Source organism: Sus scrofa, chromosome 13, assembly GCF_054392235.1.
Source record: "Sus scrofa isolate SSC_HxYL_T2T_F1_AM1 chromosome 13, Sscrofa_HxYL_maternal_Yorkshire_Landrace_v2.0, whole genome shotgun sequence".
NCBI lineage: Eukaryota > Metazoa > Chordata > Mammalia > Artiodactyla > Suidae > Sus > Sus scrofa.
In genome coordinates, this window is record NC_139395.1 from 16,189,643 (window position 1) to 16,215,852 (window position 26,210).

A 26,210-nucleotide genomic window follows, 5' to 3' on the forward strand; every position below is an offset into this window, starting at 1 on the left:
TTTAGAAGGATCAAAACTAATGGCTCGAATATTTTTTCCTACCCAAGCTTCACCACTTAAACTTATTTTGAATGATAAAAAGATTATAGCAAATTTCTGTCTAGATTTTTCAATTTAAGTGGCTTGGACTTAAATTTTTACTGTTTCCAAACAACAAAAAGCCTATGATTTTTATGCCCAAACTTATGGGTGCATTTATTCTTTTTTTTGGCTGTGCCCATGGCATGCAAAGTTCCCAGCGCCAGGGATCGAAAGCTAGTCACAGCAATGTCCCAAGCCACTGCAGTGATAATGCTGAATCCTAACCTGCTGAGCCATCAAGGAGCTCTACGGGTGCCTTTATCTTAACAGTATCTGCAAGAAAACTGCACCCCCTCCACACCCACACAGACAAATCCTTAGAGCCATCTGGAAAGGCCATCCTAGTTGGCTCTTAAACTGGGCTTTGAGGAACAGTTAAAAATTCTGATTCTCCAAACTGAAACAGAGGAAAAATGATTTCAACTTAAAGGAATATGGTCCAAAAAAACAAAAACACCAGTACATGGATTGTGCTGGAACATCTTGTGGGATCTGAGGCTTGAAAGATCCAAGGAAGAACGATGAGTAAAATGGAAAACAAAAAACAAAAGCATTATTTTCTACTCACCTATAATAAATTCTTAAAAATTCACTCTAAAATTACTTTCAAAAATATTCTGTCAAAGCTGTTTCATTCAGGAGTGCCTGTCGTGGCGCAGTGGTTAATGAATCCGACTAGGAACTATGAGGTTGAGAGTTCGATTCCTGCCCTTGCTCAGTGAGTTAACGATCCGGCGTTGCTGTGAGCTGTGGTATAGGTTGCAGACGCGGCTCAGATCCCACGTTGCTATGGCCCTTGTGTAGGTTGGCAGCTACAGCTCCAATTAGACCCCTAGGCCTGGGAACCTCCATATGCCATGGGAGCGGCCCAAGAAATGGCAAAATGACAAAAAAAAAAAAAAAAAAGCTGTTTCATTCATTTATTGCTTTACTTTTACAAAAAAACAAAAACAAAAAAAACAACCAACCAAACAAAAAAAACCATGACGCTTTTAATTATTTTCTTACTACTTTATAGTTAGTCAGCCATGGCTTTAACTCATTCTATGCTAAAACTTTCATATAACATGTCCAGTGGGAAAAGGACACAACTTCACATTTCAGACTGACCTGAGTCCCACTAATGCGGCTAAACTTTGGCAATTCTCCCAACAGCTCTACTGTCCAAGCCAGAAAGCCAGAAACTGCAGTATCATCCACATCTTCCTCTTCTTTACTTTCTTGTTCTTTTTTTTTTTTGCTTTTTAGGGGCTGCATCTGCGGCATATGGAGGTTCCCAGGCTAGGGGTCAAATCGGACTTAGAGCTGCTGGCCGACACAACACCCACAAAATCACCAGGTCCAAGCCGCATCTGCGACCCACACCATAGCTCGTGGCAACACCAGATCACTGACCTACTGAGCAAGACCAGGAATGGAACCTGCACCCTCATGGATACCAGTCGGATTTGTTTCTGCTGCGCCACAACAGGAACTCCCTCACATCTTCCTTTTCTGCCATCTCATGTCAATGCTCTCTTAGAAAGAGGAAATCCCATCACTTTCTCCCTAAGCTGACTGCCTACAGCTCAGTTAGTTTCTCTACCCCTGAAGCATCTACAATCCTCTCATCAGTCTTTCTGTTTTGCCTTTATAATCCACCCTCTGTGCTTCCATCAGCATGTTACAAGACAAAAAACCAAACTCTACCATAGTCTTGAAATCCTCCTGCAGGCGATAAGTGAAATGTCTCTGCCTTCACCACCACGCTCCCGCCCCCTCTGTCCAGCCCTCACAGTGTTGTACCGCTTGCCCTAGCCCCAGACACCTCAGGTTTTCACTTGTCTTTCCAGACCCCACAAACACCTCTGCAGAGGCTGTGCCATTTGGTTCCAATGCCTTGCTGTTCTCAGCTGGAGATTCTCAACTCAAGGCTTGATTAAAATACTACTAGTTCTAGGAAACTGCCATGAAAACTGCCTTCTTTGAAGCTATTCTTCTCCTTTGGTTGTCCTTAACCACCGTCCATTATCAACAACAACCAATTCTGAAAACCAAACCCTCATACCAAGTGCTAACTGAGCTCAAGGCAGCTTAATTATCAGGATAATCTGTTTGTCCAGTCACATACCAGTTAGGATTAACATTTATCCACATCATGTTTTAGTATGCAAACAAGCTATGGTCTGAATTGCAGCTTAGTCTAAAAAGGCATTTCAAAGATTTCCAAATGCCAACATCAAGGGAACCTTCCAGTAAAATGTGTGCTGTATTCATTTTAATGCATATGTATTTTTAAAATAAATGCACATGAAACAGCCTGTAAATAGTATATCCTCGGCCAACCTGGTCCATAAGGTCTCAAAGGGTAAGGATGCCAACACCATTCTACTCGAGTACACTCCAGGCACTAAGGGAAAGTTTACTGAAATGACAATCAATTCATCCATCTAAGTTTTGGGGTGAGACATATGTAGGAGTAAAATGCACAAGAATCGCCAAATGACAAAGGCAGAAAGCAAGGTTAAGTTAGTTAAGGTTCTTAGATACAATATTTATTGTTTGCCACCAATTCATTTCACTGAGAAACTGTTGTGAGCACAGTCAATACTTTACTCAGGTACTATACGAAAGAGGTCAAAACTTGAAATGCCTTCAGGAAAGACTACCGATGTAAAAGATGTACTTTGCATGGGTATGAAAAATGAAACGTGTTTTACCCTGTGGGTGTGGTTATGCTATTGAATGAAGTCTGTGTCCTGAGAGGAGGGGTGGCGGGTGTACGTTAGGTTGCCTGCCTCCAAGTTGTTCCTTCTCTGGGTTACACAATGGCCAGAAGAAATGTGATAGAACTTGCAAAGCCTTGTTCCTCTGCATCCACTTTTAACTTAATCATTTGAGGATTGTTTTCTAGTTGGTGAATTACTTAAAGGTCCTTTCTCTTCTTCCCTGATATTTAATCACTTTAAAGTCAAATAACTTCATGATGTAGTCTAAATAGGGAAAAATCAAGTAAGCTATTGTCAGGGACTCTTGCAAGTCCTAGGGCCAGGAAATGGGGTAAAAATTTTAAATTTTGATTTGATACTAGTGCATCTGAATTGTCCACACTAAATTGGATAACATACTACGTAAAATACACACACACACACTCTAACCTAAGGTTAGATGCAGTGTATCTGCACCACACATTCACTTCTTTTTAAATCACAGATTCTATGTCCTAAGAGTACTGCCCAATTTCGTGCCTTCAGTATCCATGTGATTTGAATGTTAACAGTCCCAAGTGGAGGAACATTAAGTTACAAAAAGAAATCATCTTGCAGGGGGAGGGGGGTGTCAAAATCAGAACAAAAGGATGGGCACATTTATTTCACAAGCATACTCTGAACCTAAAATGCAAAGTGAAAGACATGCACTTAATATGTATTTCTTTTTATTTTAAGTGAGAATTGCAATGATTTTATATATATATATATATATATATATATATATTTTTTTTTTTTTTTTTTTTTTTCAGGGCCACACCTGCGGCATATGGAGGTTCCCTGGCTAAGGGTCCAATCGGAGCTACAGCTGCCAGCCTAGACCACAGCCACAGCAACACAAGATCCAAGCTGCGTCCTGCAACCTACACCACAGCTCGCAGCAACATCAGATCCTTAAACCACTGAGCGAGGCCAGGAATCGAACCTGCATCATGGTTCCTAGTCGGATTCATTTCCGCTGTGCCACGATGGGAACTCCTTAATATGTATTCCAAGTTTTGCAACACAGAAGAAAACTTGTTACAAAAATTAGGCGTGAGACATCACTAGCACCAAAGATAAACTTGCTTAGACAAATGGCTTCTGTGTACATCTGACTATTAAGCCTTAAAGAGTAAAGAAGAATAAACTGCAGATATCTCAAGTCCTTACACAAAATTGTTTTAGTACAAGGACTCAAGGAATAGATACCTTTCCTATCATTAACACAGTACCTCGGTGGTAATAATGCATTTTAATACTGGTGACAAAAACCAGAGAGTGGTTTATCCTGACAGTCTTAAAAATGAAGAATAATTATAAAATTCACTAACTTCAAGAAGAATTAAACATGTAAGAATCTGAGGCTTGTTTTTGTTTCAGACAGAAATATTCAACAGGAAAATCTATTTCTCATTTTGAATTTCTGGCCCTTATTTGCCACACACTCAAAATAAGTTACATAAACTTCATCCAGCTATTATACAAACTGGCTAGCACTACAAGAGCAAATCTATTTTTCTAGCATGCCCAGTGAAACAGAAAGAAGGCAAAGGATAATGGAGGGAGTAAAAAAAGGGGACAACGCCGGGCTGTGCTGCTCTCAGCCAAAAGGCTGCAGATACAAGGAGGGAAAGGCTAGCACAGAACTGTCCACATATATTCTGGTTCATAAACCACTTATACACTCTGGTTCATAAGTTCAGCACTCTATACTTCCTAAGAAAGATTCTTTGAAACACACATAAAGAAGGCATTACAAATAATAAAATTCAGATAATCAGATGAGGTCCTTGGATTTATATTTAGGAGATGACAAAATTATACTTGACACAGTATTTATATTTAACTCTAAAAAAAAAAAGGCATAACACGTTAATAAAATCTGCTATAAATTTCAGCCCAATCAGTCTTAAATATTTTTGACTCCACAACCCAGTGTTAAGTACAGATACAGCACCCTACCTAGAATGCCATTTGACAGCCCTGTTATTAATTCTGCTAGCCCAAAGACTCATACCAAAAGAGAAAAAAAAGAAAAAGAAAAAAAAGCAACCATTTACACTTACTAAGAAAAGCAAACATTTACTTCAAATCGCAGTATAGGCTTTTCAATCACAAAAAGAAAGAAAAGAATAGTGATCTGACAGTGGTCACATCCTGTGCAAAAAACTTCAGATAAAAAAATGGTAACACAAGGTAGCTGAGCTGCTTACATTGCAGAGAAAAGGAAATACAATAACTGAAATATGGCACTCCTGGGAATCAACTTCTAAACCAAATAGAATGCCTTTGAAATGATTAAATTTATTTGTGTTATTAGAAAAAAGCCCCACCACCATAACCATAAATAGTACAATATTTAAAAATTAAAAAAAATTATTATCTATCTAAGATAGATAGTGTACTGAACTGTTAGACCTCTTTAAGTGCAGAAGGTGGTTCAGGTTTTACCTTTTTTTTTTAAATTAAATAACTGCTCATACATTTTATAAAGTTCCACTCAATCGCAAAAGCCAATTTAAATCAAGGAATATGTTATCAAAGTTGCATAATTTCATTTGGGACTGCCAACAGATTAAAGTCTCAAATCAAGTATTTCACGCTCATTTTCAGTCAATGAAAACTTCAAACGTTCTCAGATCTTCATTTTTCTCTTGAACTTGCCCTTCTAAATGATCCTTAGGCTGCAATTCCTAGTTTGCAAATTAAAGAATGCAATATGCATCATACTTCAAGAAAAGACGACGATGTTGAACTAACAGGCTTCTGGATCTTCTCCCGGCTCCTTTCAACCTTCTTTATAATCTCTGCCACTATGCACACTGATGAAGTGAGACCCAGAAGAAACAGCAAATCTATGAAAGAAAATAAGTTGAGTTTTACAACTCTTTGAAACCTATAGGCAGAGTGTAACAGCTTATGTTTTTCTAGCATTTTACCAAAGCTTCAAAATACACTAATTTCTCAACCATTCCGTGAAGTAGCCACAATTAACCTCAGTTTAAAAATAAGGAAAGTAGGGAGTTTCCATTGTGGCTCAGCCATAACAAACCCAACTAGTATCCATGAAGACATGGGTTCAATCCCTGGCTTTGCTCAGTGGGTAAAGGATCTGACGCTGCCATGAGCTGTGGTGTAGGCTGACAGCTACAGCTCCAATTTGGCCCCTAGACTGGGAACTTCCATGTGCCCCGGGTGTGGCCCTAAGGGGAAAAAAAAAAAAAAAAAAAGAAAAGAAAAGATAAAAGATAAAAACAAGGAAAGTAAGGCTCAAGGCTATGAAGTGACTTATCCAAAGTCACACAGGTAGGACAGGCAGCAGCCAGAAAACTAGACCCCAAGTTCTCTTGACTACTTTCCCTGAACCATAACCTAATAACCACAACCTTTAAAAGCAACACAAGCAAAAGTTTTCTATTTAATAGATCACACAGCCTTTTTTAAAGGCTGTTCAAGCAGGTGACTAACTTCTTGATTAAATAATGTCTATCTGAAAATTACTTAGAAATCTACATCTATTCCACTTGAAAGTCTAGAGGAACTCACTGTTTAAAGACTGTGTCTTTACAACGGTTTGTATCCACACTATCTCATTCTTACTTACTGCTTCAAAACATGGCACCTGTCTCTGTAAAACTCCATTTTCTTTTATAAGAGGAAGGGATATAAATATGAAATTAAAATACTGAAACTAAACTAGTTCAACTTTAAGGTAAACCTACAGCAAAAATACAGGGATTCATAATTATCTAAATTAACTTACAAACCCAAGAATGAGAAGTAGCATTATCATAAAATGCATCTATCCTCACACTTCTACAGGAAGATTAACTCTTAAATGTACTATTTGAGGATGCATTTAATGCACACTATGTGAAAGAATAATGTCTGTCTTCCACATCAGTTTAATAAAACTCTTCTAGGGCTGTTATTTCATAAAATAAGAATGTGCAAATTAGCAAATAAGAATAGGAAAATGTAGTTTAACTACCAAAATTGTAATTTTTAAAGAGTCACTTGGTTTTCAGTGAGCTTAAATTTAGTTTTTTTCCTTTATACAAGATTAAAAAGTTACAGGGAGTTCCCCACTGTGGCTCATTTGCAGCAAAACCGACTAGTATCCATGAGGACATAGGTTCAATCCCCGGCCTTGCTCAGTAGGTTAAGGACATGGTGTTACCATGAGCTGTGGAATAGGCTAGCAGCTATAGCTCCAATTCGACCCCTAGCCTGGGAACTTCCATATGCCTCAGGAGCAGCTCTAAAAAGACCAAAAAAAAAAAAAAACCAGACTAGAAAGTTATAAACTACAATTACTCTATAACAAATTTTGATTTGCTATCTTTCAGAAATACAAAATATGATTTTGAAAATGATAATCTATAAAAAAATTACATGGAAAAAAATTTTAAGAAAAAAAATACCCCAAAAATGAACAACTTAGAAGAGTGACACCCCTAAAGGCCTCCAAATGAGAAAGGAGAGCATACACAGTTTTCAAAGCAAGGTAGTCACTTATTTCACCTTCAAAGAAAATTCCTAAAACAAATGCATCAAAAATACAACTCATTTATAATATGTAAATTATAAAGATAACATTTCCTTTACCCAGTACACTTAGGCTCTCGGTCTGAAAAACTTTCTGAAGTGGAGGAAAGTAAATAACTAATAACTGTCCCATGATGGATCCAAGAACTGCGTAGCAAAACATTTTATTACTGCAGAGTCCAATCTCAAACACAGATTTGGTCTGTTGGCAGAGCAGAGAGTTCAGTTACTATTTCTCAATCATAAAAACAATTTATTTACTATGACATTCACCTCCAATTTGTAATATGCTGGACTTAATTCTACAATAGCAGTACCAGGGAATCTCTTAATTTTAACTATTATTTTGGAATAATTCAGATGGAATAAGGATAAATTTTAAAGCAGCTTCTCTTTTTCAAGGACTTGCCTTAAGAGTGATGCTATAAAATCAATTTAAATTAACAACAATGCACTGTACTTGAAAAGTTTTACCGTGGCAAATAGTGACAGATATAGGTAAGGACTCATAAGGTGCTCTAAAACTGAAATGAACAGTCAGGCTTCAAATGGAATTTATTTCCAAGAACAGCATACTCTGAAAAAGCACCATTAGGTTCCAGTCCATTATTTTCTATCAAAGCATTTTGATCAGAAAAAGGCAATCCACCGTAAGATACAGCAGGGGAAGAAAAGAAAACTAGAATGTCCACAGCTTTGACACACTGATGGAAATAAAATATGCATAAACCTGTTCTTCTAAAACTTTTAATTAGACTATTACCATTTCAAGAGAAGCCACGAGTTTTGTCCTATGTTTAGATGTTAACTTGAAACTATCATATAGCTACTGATAACAAGAAAAGGTAAAGAAGAAAAATCAGGGGATGAGAACTGTGATTTACTCTGATCTTCTGGCTAAAGATAAGGCTTATCCCCCCCAAATGCCACATTCCCATTATGATACATTTTTAGGCACATGTTGCTAAGAAGACTATTATCTAGGGCTATAATCATGGTTACAAAAGCAGGCAAAGTTAAAAACCCATAATCCTTGTCCACTTACAATTGGAAAGTACTCTACCCACTGAATTAATTAGCTAAGACCAACTAAGCATACCTGGGATCTGGAACTCAGTGCATTGAACATGTCAAAAAACACAAAGCATGTGAAGGTCATCGTTGTGTCCCGAGGTGTTATCACATTGTCTCGCAGCTGTCAAGAGGAAAAAATGATTTGGCTGGATTCTTTTTCTTTTCTTTTTTTTTTTTTTTGTCTTTTGTCTTTTTGTTGTTGTTGTTATTTCTTGGGCCGCTCCCGCGGCATATGGAGATTCCCAGGCTAGGGGTTGAATCGGAGCTGTAGCCACCGGCCTACGCCAGAGCCACAGCAACGTAGGATCCAAGCCACGTCTGCAACCTACACCACAGCTCACGGCAACGCTGGATCGTTAACCCACTGAGCAAGGGCAGGGACCGAACCCGCAACCTCATGGTTCCTAGTCGGGTTCGTTAACCACTGCGCCACGACAGGAACTCCTTTTCTTTTTTTTTTTTTTTGCTGCAACATGCAGCAGCTTGATGTGGGACCTCACTTCCCAGATGAGGGACTGAATCCAGGCCACAGTGGTGGAAGTGCCGAATCCTAACCACTAGACCGCCAAGGAACTCCCTCAGCTAGCTGAATTTAATGGACAAATACTGCATGCTTTTTAAAGGTTAATATTTTCTCTCTCTCAGAATGAAATAGGTTTATTTTATGATATAAAACATATAAGCAACCTAAATTTCCTATAGGCCATTTAAATAAGTCACCTAATGAACAGCTGTAATCTAAAGTAACAAGTCTTCTCACAAAGCATAAAATAGATATTAAAACAACTTTCTTTTCTGATGACAATACAGTAGCTATATTAAAGACAGATTATCTAACACCTTCCCAAATTTTCAGGTTAATTTTTATTATATCAGATACTTTGATTCAGGTTTATTTTTTCGGGATCTGAGCTGCATCTGTGACCTACACCACAGCTCATGGCAACACCGGATCCTTAATCCACTGAGTGAGACCAAGGATCGAACCCACATCCTCATGGATTCCAGTCAGGCTCAACCCACTGAGCTACAATAAGAACTCCATTCTCTGCAGGTTTAATTTACTCTAATACATGAATCAGGAATTTTATTAATCCATAAATACTGAGGTCAAACTATTTTAAAATGTTTTCATTTTATTTTTCAAAGAGCTTTCCTAACTTTCCAGCCTTCTATTTAATACACATTTTAATAAAGCAACTTATCCAGTGAGAGCATACCTCCCGCCAGAAGACAAACAAAGTCCCGCAAACAATGATTATTGAGGAAACAAGTATTTTAAGGATCAGGTTTTTGGTCAAGATGCTGTCCTTCCAGTTGCGTGGAGGTTTACGGATGACATCTTTATCCACTGGTTCTACTCCAAGGCTTCAAAACAAACAGAAAAGTGAATCACTTTAAAGTTTTAACTAAGATTTGGGTTTATTAATTTCACAACTTAGTGACCTCAAGTATCCCAGAAGCTATGTGCCTTCTTATAGAAACAAAGTGGTAAATCATAAAGAAAACCTTGGCCACAATTACTTGAAAACAACCACAAATTTTATCACCCTTTCCTCTTTTGTTTATGTGGCACAGTTTGGTAGGGGACTGATAATCAAATTCCACAAAATTGCCCAATTTTGTTAACATGAATATTTACTTATTTCAAATATGGCCTGAAAATATACGACCTACCAACTGGATTTTGAAGTATCTCTCATGCAAAGAAGTCTCAACTAAGATCATGTGTTGTAATGGTCACTGACACGTGTCACTCTGTGTTGGGAAGCACCATCTATGGTCCCATTATTATAAAAGAAAATATACATATGCCTAGGTTCTTCAATACTTTCCCAAAGTCTCTAAGACTGAAAAGAGAACCTTGTAATAACACTGAACCCAGAGACTTCTCCATTACATCCTATTCTAAGAGATAAAAAGCTTACTTAGAGAACAGGGACTGCACCTGCTCCGTGCTCTGTTCTCCATTTCAGGTTGGGCACCTAACGACATAAGAGCTCAGATCCACAATGCGTGAACAAGTACCCCAAGACAGTAAATGATATCTCCCACCTCACAGCTGATAAGAAACACAATGCTGCAAAGATTTCCAATGCTCCCCGTGAAGAAAGTCTTAAAGCTTAGTATCAGGCCATCCTGCCATCCCTGTCTTGCTAGTTTATGAATGAGAAACTCTTACCTCTGAGCTGGAGGTCCATCCATTATAATATTGATCCACAGAATCTGCATGGCATTGAGAGGATTGGGAAAGTTCATTAATGTGGCCAATGAGATTAAAGTTAATGCTGCTATACTCCTGTTGAAAGAAAGAGTCATTTTAAAAAAATGTATTGGTATAGTATAATTCTTGCTAATTTTATGACATTGCTTTCTTAGCATTTAAAACTCTTGGGTTACTGCTCTTCTCTTAAAGGAAGCCTGTACTTCCAAGTAACCTAATGCTTCATTAGTGTGAACATTTGAAACTAAGCGTTAACCCTTACAGTCCACAGCCTTTTTTGGCCACGTCCGCTGCATGTGGAAGTTCCTGAGCCAGGGATCAAATCTGCACCACAGTAGTAACCAGAGCCACAGCAGGGATAATGCCATATCCTTAACCCCAAGCCACCAGGGAACTCCAAGGAAGAATTTTTGTTATGCAAGTTTTTTTTTAATTTTTTTATTAGAGAACAATTAATTTACAATATTGTGCCAATTTCATCATATTCTATTCCCAAGAGACTGAATATAGTTCCCTGTGCTATACACAATAGAACCTCACTTCTTATCCATTCTAAATGTAACAGTTTGTATCTACTAACCCCAAACTCCTAGTCTGTCCCACTCCTTCCCCAACCCTCGCTGGTCACCGAAGGTCTCAAGAAAGAATTTTTAAATTGAGTTCAGACAACAATTAACAGTTCCAGTAATATTTTTGTTAACTTTTTTTTTCCTTTGGTTTTAACTGTTTTTTCACTACAGAAAAGCTCTACTACTTTTGAAAAAAGACAGCAAAAAGAAACATTAAAATTTGGAGTTCCCGTTGTGGCTCAGCAGTTAGTGAACCCAATTAGCATCCAGGAGGACCCAGGTTCAATCCCTGACCTCGCTCAGTGGGTTAAGGATCCAGCGTTGCTGTGAGCTGTGGTATAGGTTGCAGACTCGACTCGGATGCCGAGTTGCTGTGGCTGTGGCGTAGGCCAGCGTCTACAGTTTCGATTGGACCCCTAACCTGGGAACCTCCATATGCCACAGGTGTGCCCCTAAGAAGACAAAAAGACCAAAAAAAAAAAAAAAGAAAAAAAGAAAAGAAAAATTAAAATTTGATGTCCCTTCCTCAGTTATTTCAGGAGCTATTAAGCCACAAAGATTTTATGTATTTTGATAATGATACAGACATCTAATTGTCACATTTATCATGCCAATTTTAGTCTTAAAGATTGAATTCAATTTTTATACTGGAAAACTTAAACATATGAACAACCCTCAGAAACAGAGCCCAGAAGCTCCTAGGCATTCTGCTTGAATTCTACTTTTCAAATAATTTATCCATGGTGACAAATTTCCTATAAACTTACGTGCTCAGCTGGAATCTAACAAAATTTTTAATGTTATTATAAATCCCTTTACCCTCTTCAATTGCAGACCTGAAATTTAAAATAAAATTAAGTGAGAAAATATTATCACAGAAAAATAAGGATATATCGATACTAAAATACTGTGTAACTAATTTTGAAAACAAATTTCCAACTGATAAAACACATACATCAATAAAAGAATCTATTATTTTCATTACTTAATTAAATTAGGAAAAAATATGGAAACACCATACTAGCAAGGAATGAAAGTCAAGCCTTCCTCTCTCTACCCAAACTAGTATCACTACGCTAAAAATTTTTATTCTTAAAAAGATATTTCAACATTAAAATCACATACTGTATTTCTACACAAGAGAAAATAATACACTTTCATGATACTAAAACAATGATCTTCTGTATTACCCCTCCAAGTTTATTTTTCTTAAAGATATAAATTGCATGCACAGTAATAAGAGGTTAAATTAGCATAGGTCAGGAATTAAATGGCAATGGGATATATGAAATTACAGATTTAAGCTGTTGTTCCTACACACAAATAGACATATGTTGTACCAAAATTATAAAAAAATACGGTTTACAAACATTCATGTAACTTCTTTCATTTTGCTCAATCTAAGAAAATAGGAGTTTTATAAAAGAACTGGTTCTATCTCCACAATTCTAATAGTGGAAATTAAATCTTATATCCTTACAAGGGCCTAGAAATTCTAGGTCCTGGGGACCTGCATGCTCCACTTCAGGCCACACTGTTAATGAAGCACCTGGGGCCTCACCAAACCAAGAGTCAGATCATCCGAGAGGTGATTATCAAGTGACCTCCACCTAAACACTACGGAACTGATACCAGAAGGCACATAAGAACCTTAAGCCAATTAGAAACCATGGGTGAAACAAAGCTATTCCAACAATAAACTGCAACACTGACAACCTGAACAATTCCTGACATTAGGAAACAGAGATGGATAGGGTCTTTATTTATAATACTTTCTGTGAGGTCAGGCACATGCTAATTTTTGAGAGCCTGAATTAATCAGAATAAAAGCCTCAAGAAGAGTCACTGCTGAACCACCACACCAGGGTCCAGAAAAACGTGTCCCTTGGCTGGTACTCAGTAAATATTTCTTAAATGAACAGCCCTGCTATTTATTGCTGTCCAATCCATATAAATAATTTTCCCCAAAACTGTCCATTAGGATACAAAATAAGACCAATTAGTAAAATAGTTTAGTTCACCCAGTGCCTAAATACTGCCCAACTCTTTTCCAGCTGAATAATGGGGTGGGGTGCGGGAAAGAAGGGAAGAGATTCTCTGACGCACACTCATCAGAGCTGAATCATCACTCATTCATCACCTACATGATAGTCTGGAAATCGTCATCCACCAGGATCATGTCTGCTGCCTCTTTGCAAACATCTGTGCCAGTCTGACCCATCGCAACTCCAATGTCTGCAGCCTTCAGAGCAACTGCATCATTTACTCCATCTCCAGTCATGGCCACGACTGACCCGTTCTTCTGGAGAGACTGGGGGCAAGGGGAAGTGGGACAGAGGAGTTCTGATTAAAATGCTACTTCCACACAGATAAGGGGGTAAAAAAAATCCTCTTTCTTTTTTTCCACATAATGAAAGGAGTTCCTATTGTGGCTCAGCAGGTTAAGAACTTGACATAGTGTCCATGAGGATATGGGTTCAACCCCTGGCCTCACGAAGTGGGTTAAAGATCCGATGTTGCCACAAGCTGTAGTAAAGGTTGCAAATGAGGCTTGTGTAGGTTGAGTAGTGGAGGTTGCTGCGGCTGTGTTACAGGCCATCAGGTGCAGCTCTGATTCAAGCTCTAGCCCCGGTACTTCCATATGCCACAGGAACAGCCATTAAAACAAACAAAAGGCTGAAAATAATACAGACCATCACTTTTTCAATAAACTTAAATCCATGGAGGTCTTAAGATAAAGCTTAAAAAAATCTGCTATTGGAGTTCCCATCTTAGCTCAGCAGTTAACAAACCCAACTAGCATCCAATAGGACTAGAATTCAATCCCTGGCCTCTCTCAATGGGATAAGGACCAGCTGTTGCTGTGAGCTGTGATGTAGGTCACAGACTTGGCTCCAATCCCGCATTGCTGTGGCTGTGGTATAGGCCATCGGCTACAGCTCTGATTTGACCCCTGGCCTGAGAACCTCCATATGCCACGGGTACAGCCCTAAAAAGACAAAAAAAAAAAAAAAAAAAAAAAAAAGCTGCTATTAATATTCCCTTGTGTGAGAAGTAAAGCCTGATGTAGAGTCAATTACACAGTGGTCGTCAGGGGCAGTTTTCTCTCCCACGGGATGTCTGGCAAAGTCTGGAGACATTTCTGATTGCTATGACTTCAGGGATGCTACCAGCATCTAGTGGGTAGGAGCCAGGGATGCTGCTAAACCTGTAATATTCAGGAGAGCCCCTCACAATGAAGGATTACCCAGCCCACAGTGTCATTAATGCCAAGGCTTAATACAATGGAGCACTACTGTGATAAATCATTTAAGTCCATGAACTGATGGATGCCATGTCAACTGCTTTGTATATATTTGACTAATATAAGTAACCATAGTCTTTTAAATACTCTTCACTCTCTCACAACATATTTTTCCTGCTGTATTTGCTCAGTTTCTAAGTAATTATTCTTATTCACACCAGGATGATCTGGCTATAAACTCCTGTCAGAACATACTTCTACTTTGTTCAAATGTTTAAAAAAGGTTGTATTTGCAGACATTTCATTAAAGTTTTCTTCTACATCTTCCTCTGCTAACTAAATTCTCTATTGATGTTTCAGGCTTTAAAACACACTTTTTACTTCCCAATACTTCTGACTTCGGTGCTCTATCAATACTCTCAGTAGTACTGCAGACTTAACAAAAGACAAAGAAGTAGCATTGTGGATACAGAGATAAAATAATGTAACTCTTAGAGACCTACCTTAATAATTTTCATCTTGTGTCTTGGACTAGCTCTGTAAAATACCGCAACCTGTTAAAACACAGGATACACTAAAAATCTTTAACATTAAGAAATATCAGAATAACCTATACACTTGTGACTAAGAATATTTTTTAATGATCAATTTAGACTATTTATTTTGCCACTGAGATTAAGTTTAAGATTATGCCATACGTTTGTTAAGACACTCATTTGATATGGTCATTTCAAACTTTACCAAAGGGACCATAGGAAATATATAATCTAAACAATTTACCCGATTTATCCCATTATGTTTAAACTCCAAAGAGAAAACAGCCTTATTCTTGTAATGGTTCCAAGACAGAGAAAGAAAAAACTCTCTTGCATCTGTTTCCTTGTCACTGAAACACAATTAAAATGGTCTTTTCCATTTGTTCTGCATTCAGGGGACTTAAAGAACAGCTGCTCCTCAATGTCCATACTCTTTTTTTGATGTTAAGCAGAATGATGTGTCTGCTCATGCTCTTCCTTTCAGGTAAACTCATCAGGATCTCTTCTACTATGTCTCTACCTGTTTATATTACCCTCTCTCTCCAAAGCACATATTTAATCCCCTCTTCTGCTCCCAACTCCTGGTCTTCTGAAGTCCTCTCACTGTGCCTCACGGCTAGTCATCGACAAATCCCTGGGCCTCCACTCTCCTACACCGCTCTAACCTGATTTTTCCACAAGACATGGACTGTTCCTGCAGTCCTCTCAAGGAGCACCAGGAGGAGAGCCCCAAAGGGGTAGGCATCTTCTATTCCCCCTTCATTAGCCACAAATCCTCAGTACAGAGACTGTACTTTGATACCTGCAGTGCTCACTGCTCCCCAGGCCACAGCCCACATTTCCAGGGGATCTGTAACCTATGCCTCCCTGGCACTCTCTCCAACACCCCCAAGCTGCATGACTTTAATACCCACGTTACCCACCGTTCTCTCTCCTACTCTCCTAGGGCATGGGTCCACACTAGTTTTCTCTCCTCATCCTTCTTGCTGTTTTTTTGTTTTTGTTTTGTCTTTTGTCCTTTTTAGAGCCAAACCCAAGGCATATGGAGGTTCCCAGGCTAGGGGTCTAATTGGAGCTGTAGCCGCCGACCTATGCCAGAGCCAAAGCAACGCCAGATCCGAGCCACGTCTGCAACCTACACCACAGCCCACAGAAACGCCAGATCCTTTAACCCACTGAGCAAGGCCAGGGATCGAACCCGCAACCTCATGGTTCCCAGTTGGATTTGTTTCCCTTGTGCCCCAACGGGAACTCCTTCATCCTTCTAAGTCATCCCTTTCTCCAATCTCACTCTCAGCTGATAACCTTGTTTTCTACTTGAAAGAAAGCAGAATCAAGAGGAAACTTCCACAACTTCCACCATGCAGTATCTGTACCCAGACAATATTCCCTCCATCTCTCCTTTTACTATAAATGATCTAAACAAATATGCTTTGAGTACAGGTCAAATACTCTACCTTCTTATCTATCAGAAATTCTCTCTCCTCTTACATTAAAATTTTCCCTTGCTGCTGCATCTTTACCATCATTATAAAAACATGATATTCTTTTTTTCCATTTAACCAAAAACAAAAACAAACCTTCCCTTCCTATCTCAGCTGCCACCCTCCTTCCCCTTCTCTTTAGAGTGAAACTCCCCTGGAGAGCTGCTTATACTTGCTCTCTCCCATTTCTCTTGTCCCACTCTCTCTTCAGTCCCTTGAAATCAGGCTGCTACACCCACCCTGAACTGAAACTCCTGTTCAGCACCAAAGACTCCCCACACTGCTGACACCAGTACCATTTCTCAGGCAACTAACCCCCAAACACAGCCGAAAACCCCCTCCTCCTGAGACAACCTCTTCTCCTAGCTTTAGGACACCCTACACTCCCCTTCCTTCTCCTACCTTTCTGGCTGTTCCTCTTGTGCAGGTTCCTCCAGGCCCCCCTAAAGTCTCCCTGCTGGACTCAGTTCCTGGACTCTTCTCTAGAAGAGGTCTAAGAATCCCTACTTAGTAACTAATTATGAGACTTAAATCATCTCTCTGCAAAACATTCAGGGCCTGTGTCTCCAAAGAAGGCCTTTATAACCACTTCAAAAAACATTAAAATGTAAAACATATTCATCAAAAATGCAAATTTCTGTTAAATAAAACATTCAATTTACATTTTTAAAAAAGAATCCCTACCTCTCCCTAGGGAATCCCATCCCACCCTAGCAATTTGGATCTTATTTATATGCATTTTTAAAGCTTTTTTTTTTGTCTTTCTAGGGCCACATCCATTGCATATGGAGGTTCCCAGGCTAGGGGTCTAATCCAAGCTGTAGCCGCCGGCCTACTCCAGAGCCACAGCAACGCAGGATCCAAGCCATGTCTGAAAACTACACCATAGCTCACGGCAACACTGAATCCTTAACCCACTGAGCAAGGCCAGGGATTGAACCCACAACCTCATGGTTCCTAGTTGGATTCGTTAACCATTGAGCCACGATGGGATCTCCCTTATATGCATTTTTATCTCCAGCATGGGCATCTCTTCTGAAATCCTGATTGATTTTACTGATCCACCAAACTGACTCCACATTTCCTCTTGGACAGAGGACCTTGAGACAGAGGTCTCAACTCAGACTTAAACTTCCCAAGCTGAATTCCTATTATTTTCCCAAACATATGCTCCTTCGCATCCTTTGCCAAAGGCAAGTGCATCCTTGCAATGGCTTGGGCTCTAAATTTGGGGAACCATCCTGATTCCTCCTCCTCTCTCACATGCTACAGTTTGGTTCCATCATCAAATATATCAATGTCCTTACTTGAATGCTGAAACCCACCGCCAACACACCAGGCCAATAATTCTGACCTGACTATCTTATTTCTGCCTTTGTGTCATGAAGTCTGCTCTCCAAAAAAAGCCAGAACGAAACTGTTAAACACAGGTCAAATACTCAGGTTGTACAGGGTACAGTTTTGCCTTAGTGCCACCGCATATCATTTGAACCACTGCAGGTCATCACTGACAATGGCAGTGAGGATAACAAAGGAACCTGCTGGGCTAAAAAACATTCTTCTTTGTACAGCAACAAACTGCATGGCATGCATCCAAATACCTATTACTTGATATAAGATTTCAGCATTTCAAAGCTTTGATGGCAACTCAAAAATAAAAGCAGCCATTTTGAGACTAAACAGATCTCAATGTAAAGCTGAAGACTCAGGTGGAACATAACACTGCACAAAGTAAAAATTCTTCTTAAAACACTGGGATGAGCAGGCTGATCTTTTCAGGTGAGTAAAAATATGGAAATTTAGTGACACAAAATTATGACTTAAAGAAATTAGACATATATATTTAAAAAATCCAGAAGTGACTGAAAATTGAACTACATCATTATATCACAGGGCTAGGATTAAACTTGGGAGTTAACTGAAATTCCTCTATTAAATAAATCTTTGATTTAAGAGAAGCACACGATAAAATCACTGTAGTGTGGGAGCGGGAAGGAAGAGGATAGAAAGAGGACAAAGGATGGTAAAAGAACAATGGGAAAGAAGTAGAGCTTTGTCAGCAAAGAGAGAGTTAAGGGAATATTAAGGATGGAAGGGGAGGAAAGGCTAGATATTTTCAGAAGGAATCCGAAAAACATCCAGAGGCCATCTTTTCAGCATCATATTTGTGGTCAGCACTTACACTTCTTTTGATCAGTGTTAACACAAAGTTATGAAGAGAGAGGAGTAAGAGTAGGTAAATACCAAAGGAAAGGCTAATGGGAAAAAAAATACTCCTGACATTAAAAAAAAAAAAACAAAACCCAGGAGTTCCCGTCATGGCGCAGCCGAAATGAATCTGACTAGGAACCATGAAGTTGCGGGTTCGATCCACTGGTCTCACTCAGTGGGTTAAGGATCTGGTGCTGCGGTGAGCTGTGGTATATAGGTTGCAGACACAGCTTGGACATGTATTCCTGTGGCTGTGGTGTGGTTGGGCAGCTGTAGCTTCAATTGGACCCCCAGCCTGGGAACCTCCATATGCCACAGGTACAGCCCTAAAAAAAGAAAATAAATAAATAAATTAAATAAACCCCCAAAGTCCCCAAATCTACCAGAGAGATAAAAAGATACTTAATTCACTGAATAAAGTATTTGCAACATGCCAGAATTAAACAGCATACAAATTGGATTTTATTACAGGGAATTCCTGAATAGGTCTGGTAGAAATACACGTGGAGGCACTGTTGAAAAAACGAATAGTAAAAGAGAATGTCCATTTTTATCAACGAGAACAATGGAAGAAATCATAAAAAAACACTGATGGAGTTCCTACTGTAGCTCAGCGGGTTGAGGACATGACATTATCTTCCCAAGAATGCAGGTTTGATCCCTGGCTCACTCACTGGGTTAAGGATCTGGTGTTGCCACGAGGAGCTGTGGTATAGGTTGCAGATGTGGCTTAGATGTGGTATTGCCCTGGCTGAGGTGTAGGCCAGCAGCTGCAGCTCCAATTTGACCCCTGGCCTGGGACCTTCCATATGCCACAGGTGTAGCCATTAAAAAAAAAAAAAAAACAACACTGAGAATACCAAGGTGGACTTTATAAATAATTCAGCAAAATTCAGTTTCCATACTGATTTTTAATTTAAAAAATTTTTTTGATGGGCATGCAGTGACTTGATGTGGGAATCTCAGTTCCCAGACGAGGGATCGAACCCAGGCTGCAGCAGTGAAAATGTCAAAGCATCAAGTCCAAACCACTAGACTACCAGGAAACTCCCCACACTGGTTTTTAATTGGTCTAGGTCAAAAGAACAGAGCAATGCTAAGAAGTTTGGAATGTGTGATTGAATTATGGAAAGTGAAAGCTGGAAAACATTTTAATGAGGAACAGAATTTAACCTGATTTTAATACCTGTGGGAAAAGCTCAGAGAAGGAGCAATTTAGAAGAAAAGTTCTCTTTTGTTTCTAATACTAATAAAAGCAAACTTTTCAAACTGATCTGAAGTAAAAACATAAGACCAAAACTGTAAGAGTTGCATGAACATAAGATTAAAAAGGAAAGAAAGAAAAAGCAGGGATTTGGAGGGCACAGACTGCGGGTGGGGGCATGGACAAGTAGAGTCCAGCCCACAAAGGACTAAAGTAATTCATAATATTTTAAGAAAAGACTTGGGTTTTCAAAAGACATGATAAACCCAGAAGGAGGCCCTGGTATTTATGGAATTCCTCTTTGTAGAAGGATGACTCTAAGCAGTTCAGTGAGTTTTTTCTCTTTGGAATAAGAGCATCTGTCCTAACTGATGCACAAAAATTATCATTTGGAAATGACCAGTGATGTAATTTGTATTTTTATCAGAGAGCCAAAGAGTGAACTGAAGAAAGCAAATAAAATGAAATTTCAAATCTGTCTGATGGTACTACTTGTTAGCATATCTGGAAAAGGTTCAGAAGGCTAAACAAAGGTCTAATGGGAAGATGTTTAATTAACTGCAGATTCACATATACTCATTCTGTCTCAATACTTTCAGGGAACTTAATACAAGATTTATTTTTTCAGAAATAAAATTATCAGGATAGGACACACACAGTCCTGTTCAAATACGGAAACACCTTCTCAACTAAATCCAAAACAAAGCAGATACCCACACTGCTCCCAGATGCTCTAGAAAGGCATTTCAATGAAAAAAGGATAATCCTGGGAATCCCAACTAGTATCCATGAGGAAGTAGATTTAATCCCTAGCCACCCTCAGTGGGTTAAGGATCCGGCACTGCCTTGACCTGTGGTGTAGGTCAGAGACATGGCTTGGATCCCAAGTTGCTGTGGCTGTGGTGTAGGCCAGCAGCTGCAGCTCCAATTCTACCCTTAGCCTGCAAACTTCCATATGCCATGGATGCAGCCCTAAAAAGAAAAAAGGATACTCTTTCAACAAATGGTATTGGAACTGAACATCTATACATAAAAAAATGAACCTTAACTCATTTCTCATACATAGACAAAAATTAATTCAAAATGGATCAAAGACATTACTGTGAAACCTAAAAATAAGACTTCTAGGAAAAAAATCTTTGCGACCTTGTGTCAGGCACAGAACCCTTAGATAAGACATCAAAAGGATGATCCATAAAAGGAAAAAAAATGATAAACTGGACTTCATCAAAATTTAAAGCTTCTGCTGTTTGAAAGGCAATGTTAAGAGAATAAAAAAATAAACCACAGACTGGGAAAAAATATTTTCCAATCAAATGTCTGATAAAGGACTTTTATTCATAATATAGATAACTTCCAAAAAACTAAAATAAAACATTAAAAAAAATGAGTACACACTTCACTGAGAAAAATGCATGAATGACATGAGAGGATACACACCACCATTAGTTGGGAAGGAAATGCAAATTAAAAACACAGTAAGATACAACAATATACCTATTAGAAAGGGAGGTAGGGAAACTGACAATCCCCTGTGCTGTCAAGAATACAGAGCAACTAGACCTTTCAAACATTGCTTGAAGGAATGCAAATAATAAGAGCTGGGGGTTCCTGCTGTGGCTCAGCAGGTTACAAACCCCACTAGTACCAATGAGAATGCAGGGGCAATCCCTGGCCTTCCTAAGGAGGTTAAGGATCCAGTGTTGCTATGAGCTGTGGTGTAGGGCACAGACGTGGCTCAGATCCTGTGTTGCTGTGGCTGTGGTGTAGCCTGGCAGCTGCAGCTTTGATTCGACCCCTAGCCTGGGAACTCCCATATGCCACAGGTGCCAACCTAAAAAGAAAAAGAAAAAAAAAAGGCAGAAAAAAAGAATAAAACCACCTTATAAAGCAATCTGGCACTTTCTTACAAAGTTAAACATACATTAACCATGACTTAGCAGTTACTCTATCCAAGAGAAACAAAAATTTATTTTCATACAAAACCTATATATAAATGTTTAGAGTTTGATTCATAACCAGCAAAAACTGAAGATAACCCCAATGCCTTTAAACTGATAACTAGGTATCACTCAATACAGTGGAATACTAATCAGTCACAAAAAAAAAGTAAGAAAAAACTACCAAGGCACACAACCAACATGGATAAACCTCAAGTGCACAAGGCCAAGTCAAAGAAGCAGATTCAAAGGCTTCAGGCAGGTGGCTCAGTGGGTTTAGGATCCAGCTTTGTCACTGCTGTTTCTTGGTTACTGCTTTGGCATAGGTTTGAACTTGGGCCCTGGGAACTTTAATATGACGCAGGCAACTATGCCCCCCAAAAAGGCCTCGGATCATATGATTCCAGTTTCTAGAGCATTCTGGAAAAAGCAAACTATATAGACAGAAAACGAATTGGTGGCTGCCAAACGTTGGAAGCAGAGGAAGGAAGTGACCACAACAAGGCACAGGAGAAACTGAGATAGAAGGGGACTGCTCTGTGTCTTGATTGTGGGATGGTTACAAGACCATACGCATCTGTCAAAACTCTGAGACGTACACTACAAAAGGAAGAATTTTACTGTACGCAAATAACGCCTTTTAAAAACAACTTTTTAAAAAGCATTCTACACACATTCCATTAAAATAGAAGATATGGGTTAAAGGTAAAAAGCGATGGTCTCTCTCCACTATGTACTTTATAAACACAAGACACTTCCTCAGAGAAAACTTGGCTCTTGCCTGAAGTTAACAAATTCCCAATGATATTCATAACGATCACATGATAAGTACTCTGAATAAGACCAATTTCAGTGATATGAGTGAATCATTTCGTCTCATGATTTGGACCAACAAATTGAGTGGTCATGCCCCCACTGTTTCCAAATGAGAGTTTCATTAAGAGAATAGTAGAAATGTCAATGCTAAGAATAAGAGCTTTTCATCTGGAAAGCCTGCAGCTCAGGCCTACCTTTGGTAATATCTGTGAGAGCTGCTGGACATCCATTGCATCTATTTCTTCTCCTGAGACCGACTGGGAGGTTTTGGAATACAATCCCAGACGACTAGCTAAAGCAAAATGGGAAAGAAAACAATTAACCAAACTAGTTTTGCTTGATAGGCTAGTCAACCTAGTGCTCACTTAATATGATTTATTATCAATTCACTTTCCCTTTCGCGTATAAAATGTCTTTATACTAAGGGATCACAAGACAAACTATCATAAGACCACCCTAACTGACTTAGTAAAAAGAGTCTGGGGTTTTCTGTTTGTTTTATTTTTGTTTAAATTTCAGAACAAAGTGTTTTCACAACTTAACCCACCACACCTAAGAACTGAAACAAGGCCAAGCAGGTTCTGCTCAGGAGCTCAAGTTTAATGAAGATCACAGTACAGTTTAAACTCAAGTAAACAAAGCCAGGAAAAATGGTGGCCAATCAGGGTATCATGCAACTGTATGTAAGTGAAAATAAATGTTGAGAAGTCTCTTTAGGTATAATCTTCCCAACAATGTTATGTTTGCATTGACATAGTCTTCTTAGACAGAATAAAGTTTAAAATACTTCTTTCCATAGTAATACAATCAGAATTAATGAACTTTAGCAAACTTTAAAATTACTGGTATGATTTGCAGTTTATAGGTTCTGGGAGATACACCCATGTCCATTTTTCCCCTGTGTTTGCTAAGTAATCTTAAACAGCAGTCAAACAATATACTTCCATTGTTAGATAACAGAATTACAGACACAAGCTATTTTCTTTCAAATTTAGGGACAAGTCTGCTTTAAAATATTATATTCAAGTTGAAATAAAAAACTGAATTTCATGTTTTCTTTCACATTCATGATCTAGTGCTTTTATTCATCAGTATAGTGGATTGCTAACCATCCTTTTGTGAACAAACTAATGTGATTTCACAATGCTCTAGTTATGTTTTTTCAATGCAAAGTATTATTTTTTAACTAAAATTAAATTTTGCCTGCAATTTTATATAGCATATGAGCAAACAAAAGCGTCAATTTTAACTGCATAATTGCACTCTTATGTAAACATACTTCATGTCTAATGGGTCATAAAATTATGTGCTGCAGTAATTTAAGAAAAATTATCAAAAACAGAAGGAAAGTAGCCTAGTTATACCAATTGCAACTGCAGTCTCCTGTGAGTCTCCAGTAATCATTTTTATTGACACTCCCGAGGCAATGAGTGTTGTAACCGCTTCTTTCACACCAGTTCTAGGAGGATCAATGATTCCCACCAGGCCAAGAAACGTCAGCTGTCCCAATTCAGGACCAGAAGCCAAAGCAAGAACTTGGGAAATAACAATAAAATCCAAAAAAGAAAATGTAAATCATAAAACCATCAGAATTTACCTTACGAAAGCTAGAGACTATAACACTTCTCAGATAAATCAATTAAGACTACATACAATGTCATTGTAGTAATTGTAGAAACTTTAAAAACCAAAATTATTGCAAGCTAAGATACTATAGTTGAATGGTTCTCGAAATGGGGTTTCTTTAACTTATTAAAAATTAAAAGGACTAAGACCAAAGAATTGTTAGGCAGAGAAGGCAAGTAAGGAGCAAATAAGGAATGTTCTCACATAGCAACCACATATAGTCCTTTCGGTATAAACTATCGGCTCTTAAGAAAATACAATTAATTATTTGGAAAACGATAGGTTTGTTGACTTTAATTTTAAACAGACACCTGTGAAGGTGTCTTCTATTACTGTATCTTCATCTTTCCATCTTAAAGGCCTCCAGAAGAATTCAACAGCTTGAAGAGAAGGCAGTATTAATTACATATATATAACACGTAACAATTTTGTACATAACACCCTGGGAGGTAGAGTTAATCTGTAAAACCAGATACCGGAGTCCCCATTATGGCTTGGTGGTAACGAACCCCAACTAGTATCCATGAGGATGCAGGTTCTACCCCTGGTCTCACTCAGTGGGTGTTGCTGTGAGCTGTGGCGTAGGTCACAGACGCAGCTCGGATCCAGCATTGCTGTGGTTGTGGTGTATGCCAGCAGCTCCAGCTCCAATTGGACCCCTAGCCTGAGAACTTTCATGTGCCATGGGTGTGGACCTAAAAAGACAAACAAACAAACAAAAGCACTAATACTAACAACAGATTGGATTCTTTCACTCTTTCTATAACATTAACAGATATTTTTTACTTGTAACTTTGGTTCTTTTAAAACTACACAAATCATTTACATTTAGTTTCCTGTCATCCTTGGGAATTTAAGAGAGAACACAAAGGACTATTCATTTCCAAGTATCATTTAGCTTATTCTCAGAATTCTGGAACCTCTGGTAGCTACTTTATGAGCCAAAGGAATGTGTCCATCTGGGATCATGTAAGACTGCACAACTTATCAAAGAAAACCTCATGGGGAAACTGAAAAATAACAGGAAGTATCCACTTTTATTCAAGCAGAAGGTTGAAAATGAGATATAGTTGGAAAACCAAGGTTAGAGGCAAATAACTTCCACTTTACCAATGTAAGAGTCATACACCTAACTACTTATGTGGATGTGAGCCCCAAAGGCTTTCACTCTAGAGGGGATGAGCCACCTGATGGTCCCGGGTGCTGGACCAGAGGCAGACGGCAACAGAAGGGGACACTGGGTATCAATTCATGTTTCAGCAAATCCTGAGAAAGAAACATCAGCTCTTCGCACTTTCAGTGCAGGGATGGTATCAGCCTAGAAGTTGGTATCCTGTATTTATCTGTTTGCTTCTTTGACACAAATGAAGATCTACTGCTACTGTTTGGGACAAAAGTACATAGACCTTTTTTTGCATGGAGGATTCCCCACTCCCTCTTTTACATTTAAAATATAGAAACAAAACACACTACAACTTTAAAATTCAGGGCCACATGGGAGCTGCCATTGTGGAGCAGCAGAAACATATCCGACTAGTATCCATGAGGATGCAAGTTAAATCCCTGGCCTCATTCAGTGAGTCAGGGATTCAGCAATGCTGTGAACTGTGACAAAGGTCACAGATACGGTCTGGATCCAGCATTGCTCTGGTTGTGGCATGGGCCGGCAACAGCAGCTCTGATTCGACCCCTAGCCTGAGAACTGGTAGCCATATTCGGTAGGAGCAGATATAAGAAGCAAAAAATAAATAAATAAATAAATAAAATCAAGGGCCATATGTATTTTTAAGAAACAAGTTTTATAAGGTACAAAGTAAGTTCACATCAAGTTAAATTTAAAATATTTATTCATTTATTCTTTACTCTTCATTACAGTAACGTCAGGGGGAAGAAGAAAAGATGTTAGGGACATTTCAGGATTTGG

General features: G+C 38.7%; 1 protein-coding gene across 5 annotated transcripts in view; it reads right to left on the reverse strand.

Annotated features, from left to right (window-relative positions):
* Window positions 1-4,865: 4,865 nt before the first annotated feature.
* The window catches only part of ATP2C1 (ATPase secretory pathway Ca2+ transporting 1), a 151,970-nt gene continuing 130,625 nt past the window's right edge, over window positions 4,866-26,210 (reverse strand). For all 5 annotated transcript variants that reach the window (XM_084991769.1, XM_084991772.1, XM_013990075.3 and 2 more), the window contains 10 exons: window positions 24,025-24,195; window positions 22,855-22,952; window positions 14,973-15,023; window positions 13,370-13,536; window positions 11,993-12,061; window positions 10,615-10,731; window positions 9,653-9,800; window positions 8,458-8,553; window positions 7,419-7,560; window positions 4,866-5,665 (listed from right to left, as the gene is read on the reverse strand). In XM_084991769.1, the coding sequence (XP_084847895.1) occupies window positions 5,535-5,665; window positions 7,419-7,560; window positions 8,458-8,553; window positions 9,653-9,800; window positions 10,615-10,731; window positions 11,993-12,061; window positions 13,370-13,536; window positions 14,973-15,023; window positions 22,855-22,952; window positions 24,025-24,195 (1,190 nt within the window). In that variant the 3' untranslated portion in view covers window positions 4,866-5,534. The remainder of the gene's footprint in view (window positions 5,666-7,418; window positions 7,561-8,457; window positions 8,554-9,652; window positions 9,801-10,614; window positions 10,732-11,992; window positions 12,062-13,369; window positions 13,537-14,972; window positions 15,024-22,854; window positions 22,953-24,024; window positions 24,196-26,210) is intronic.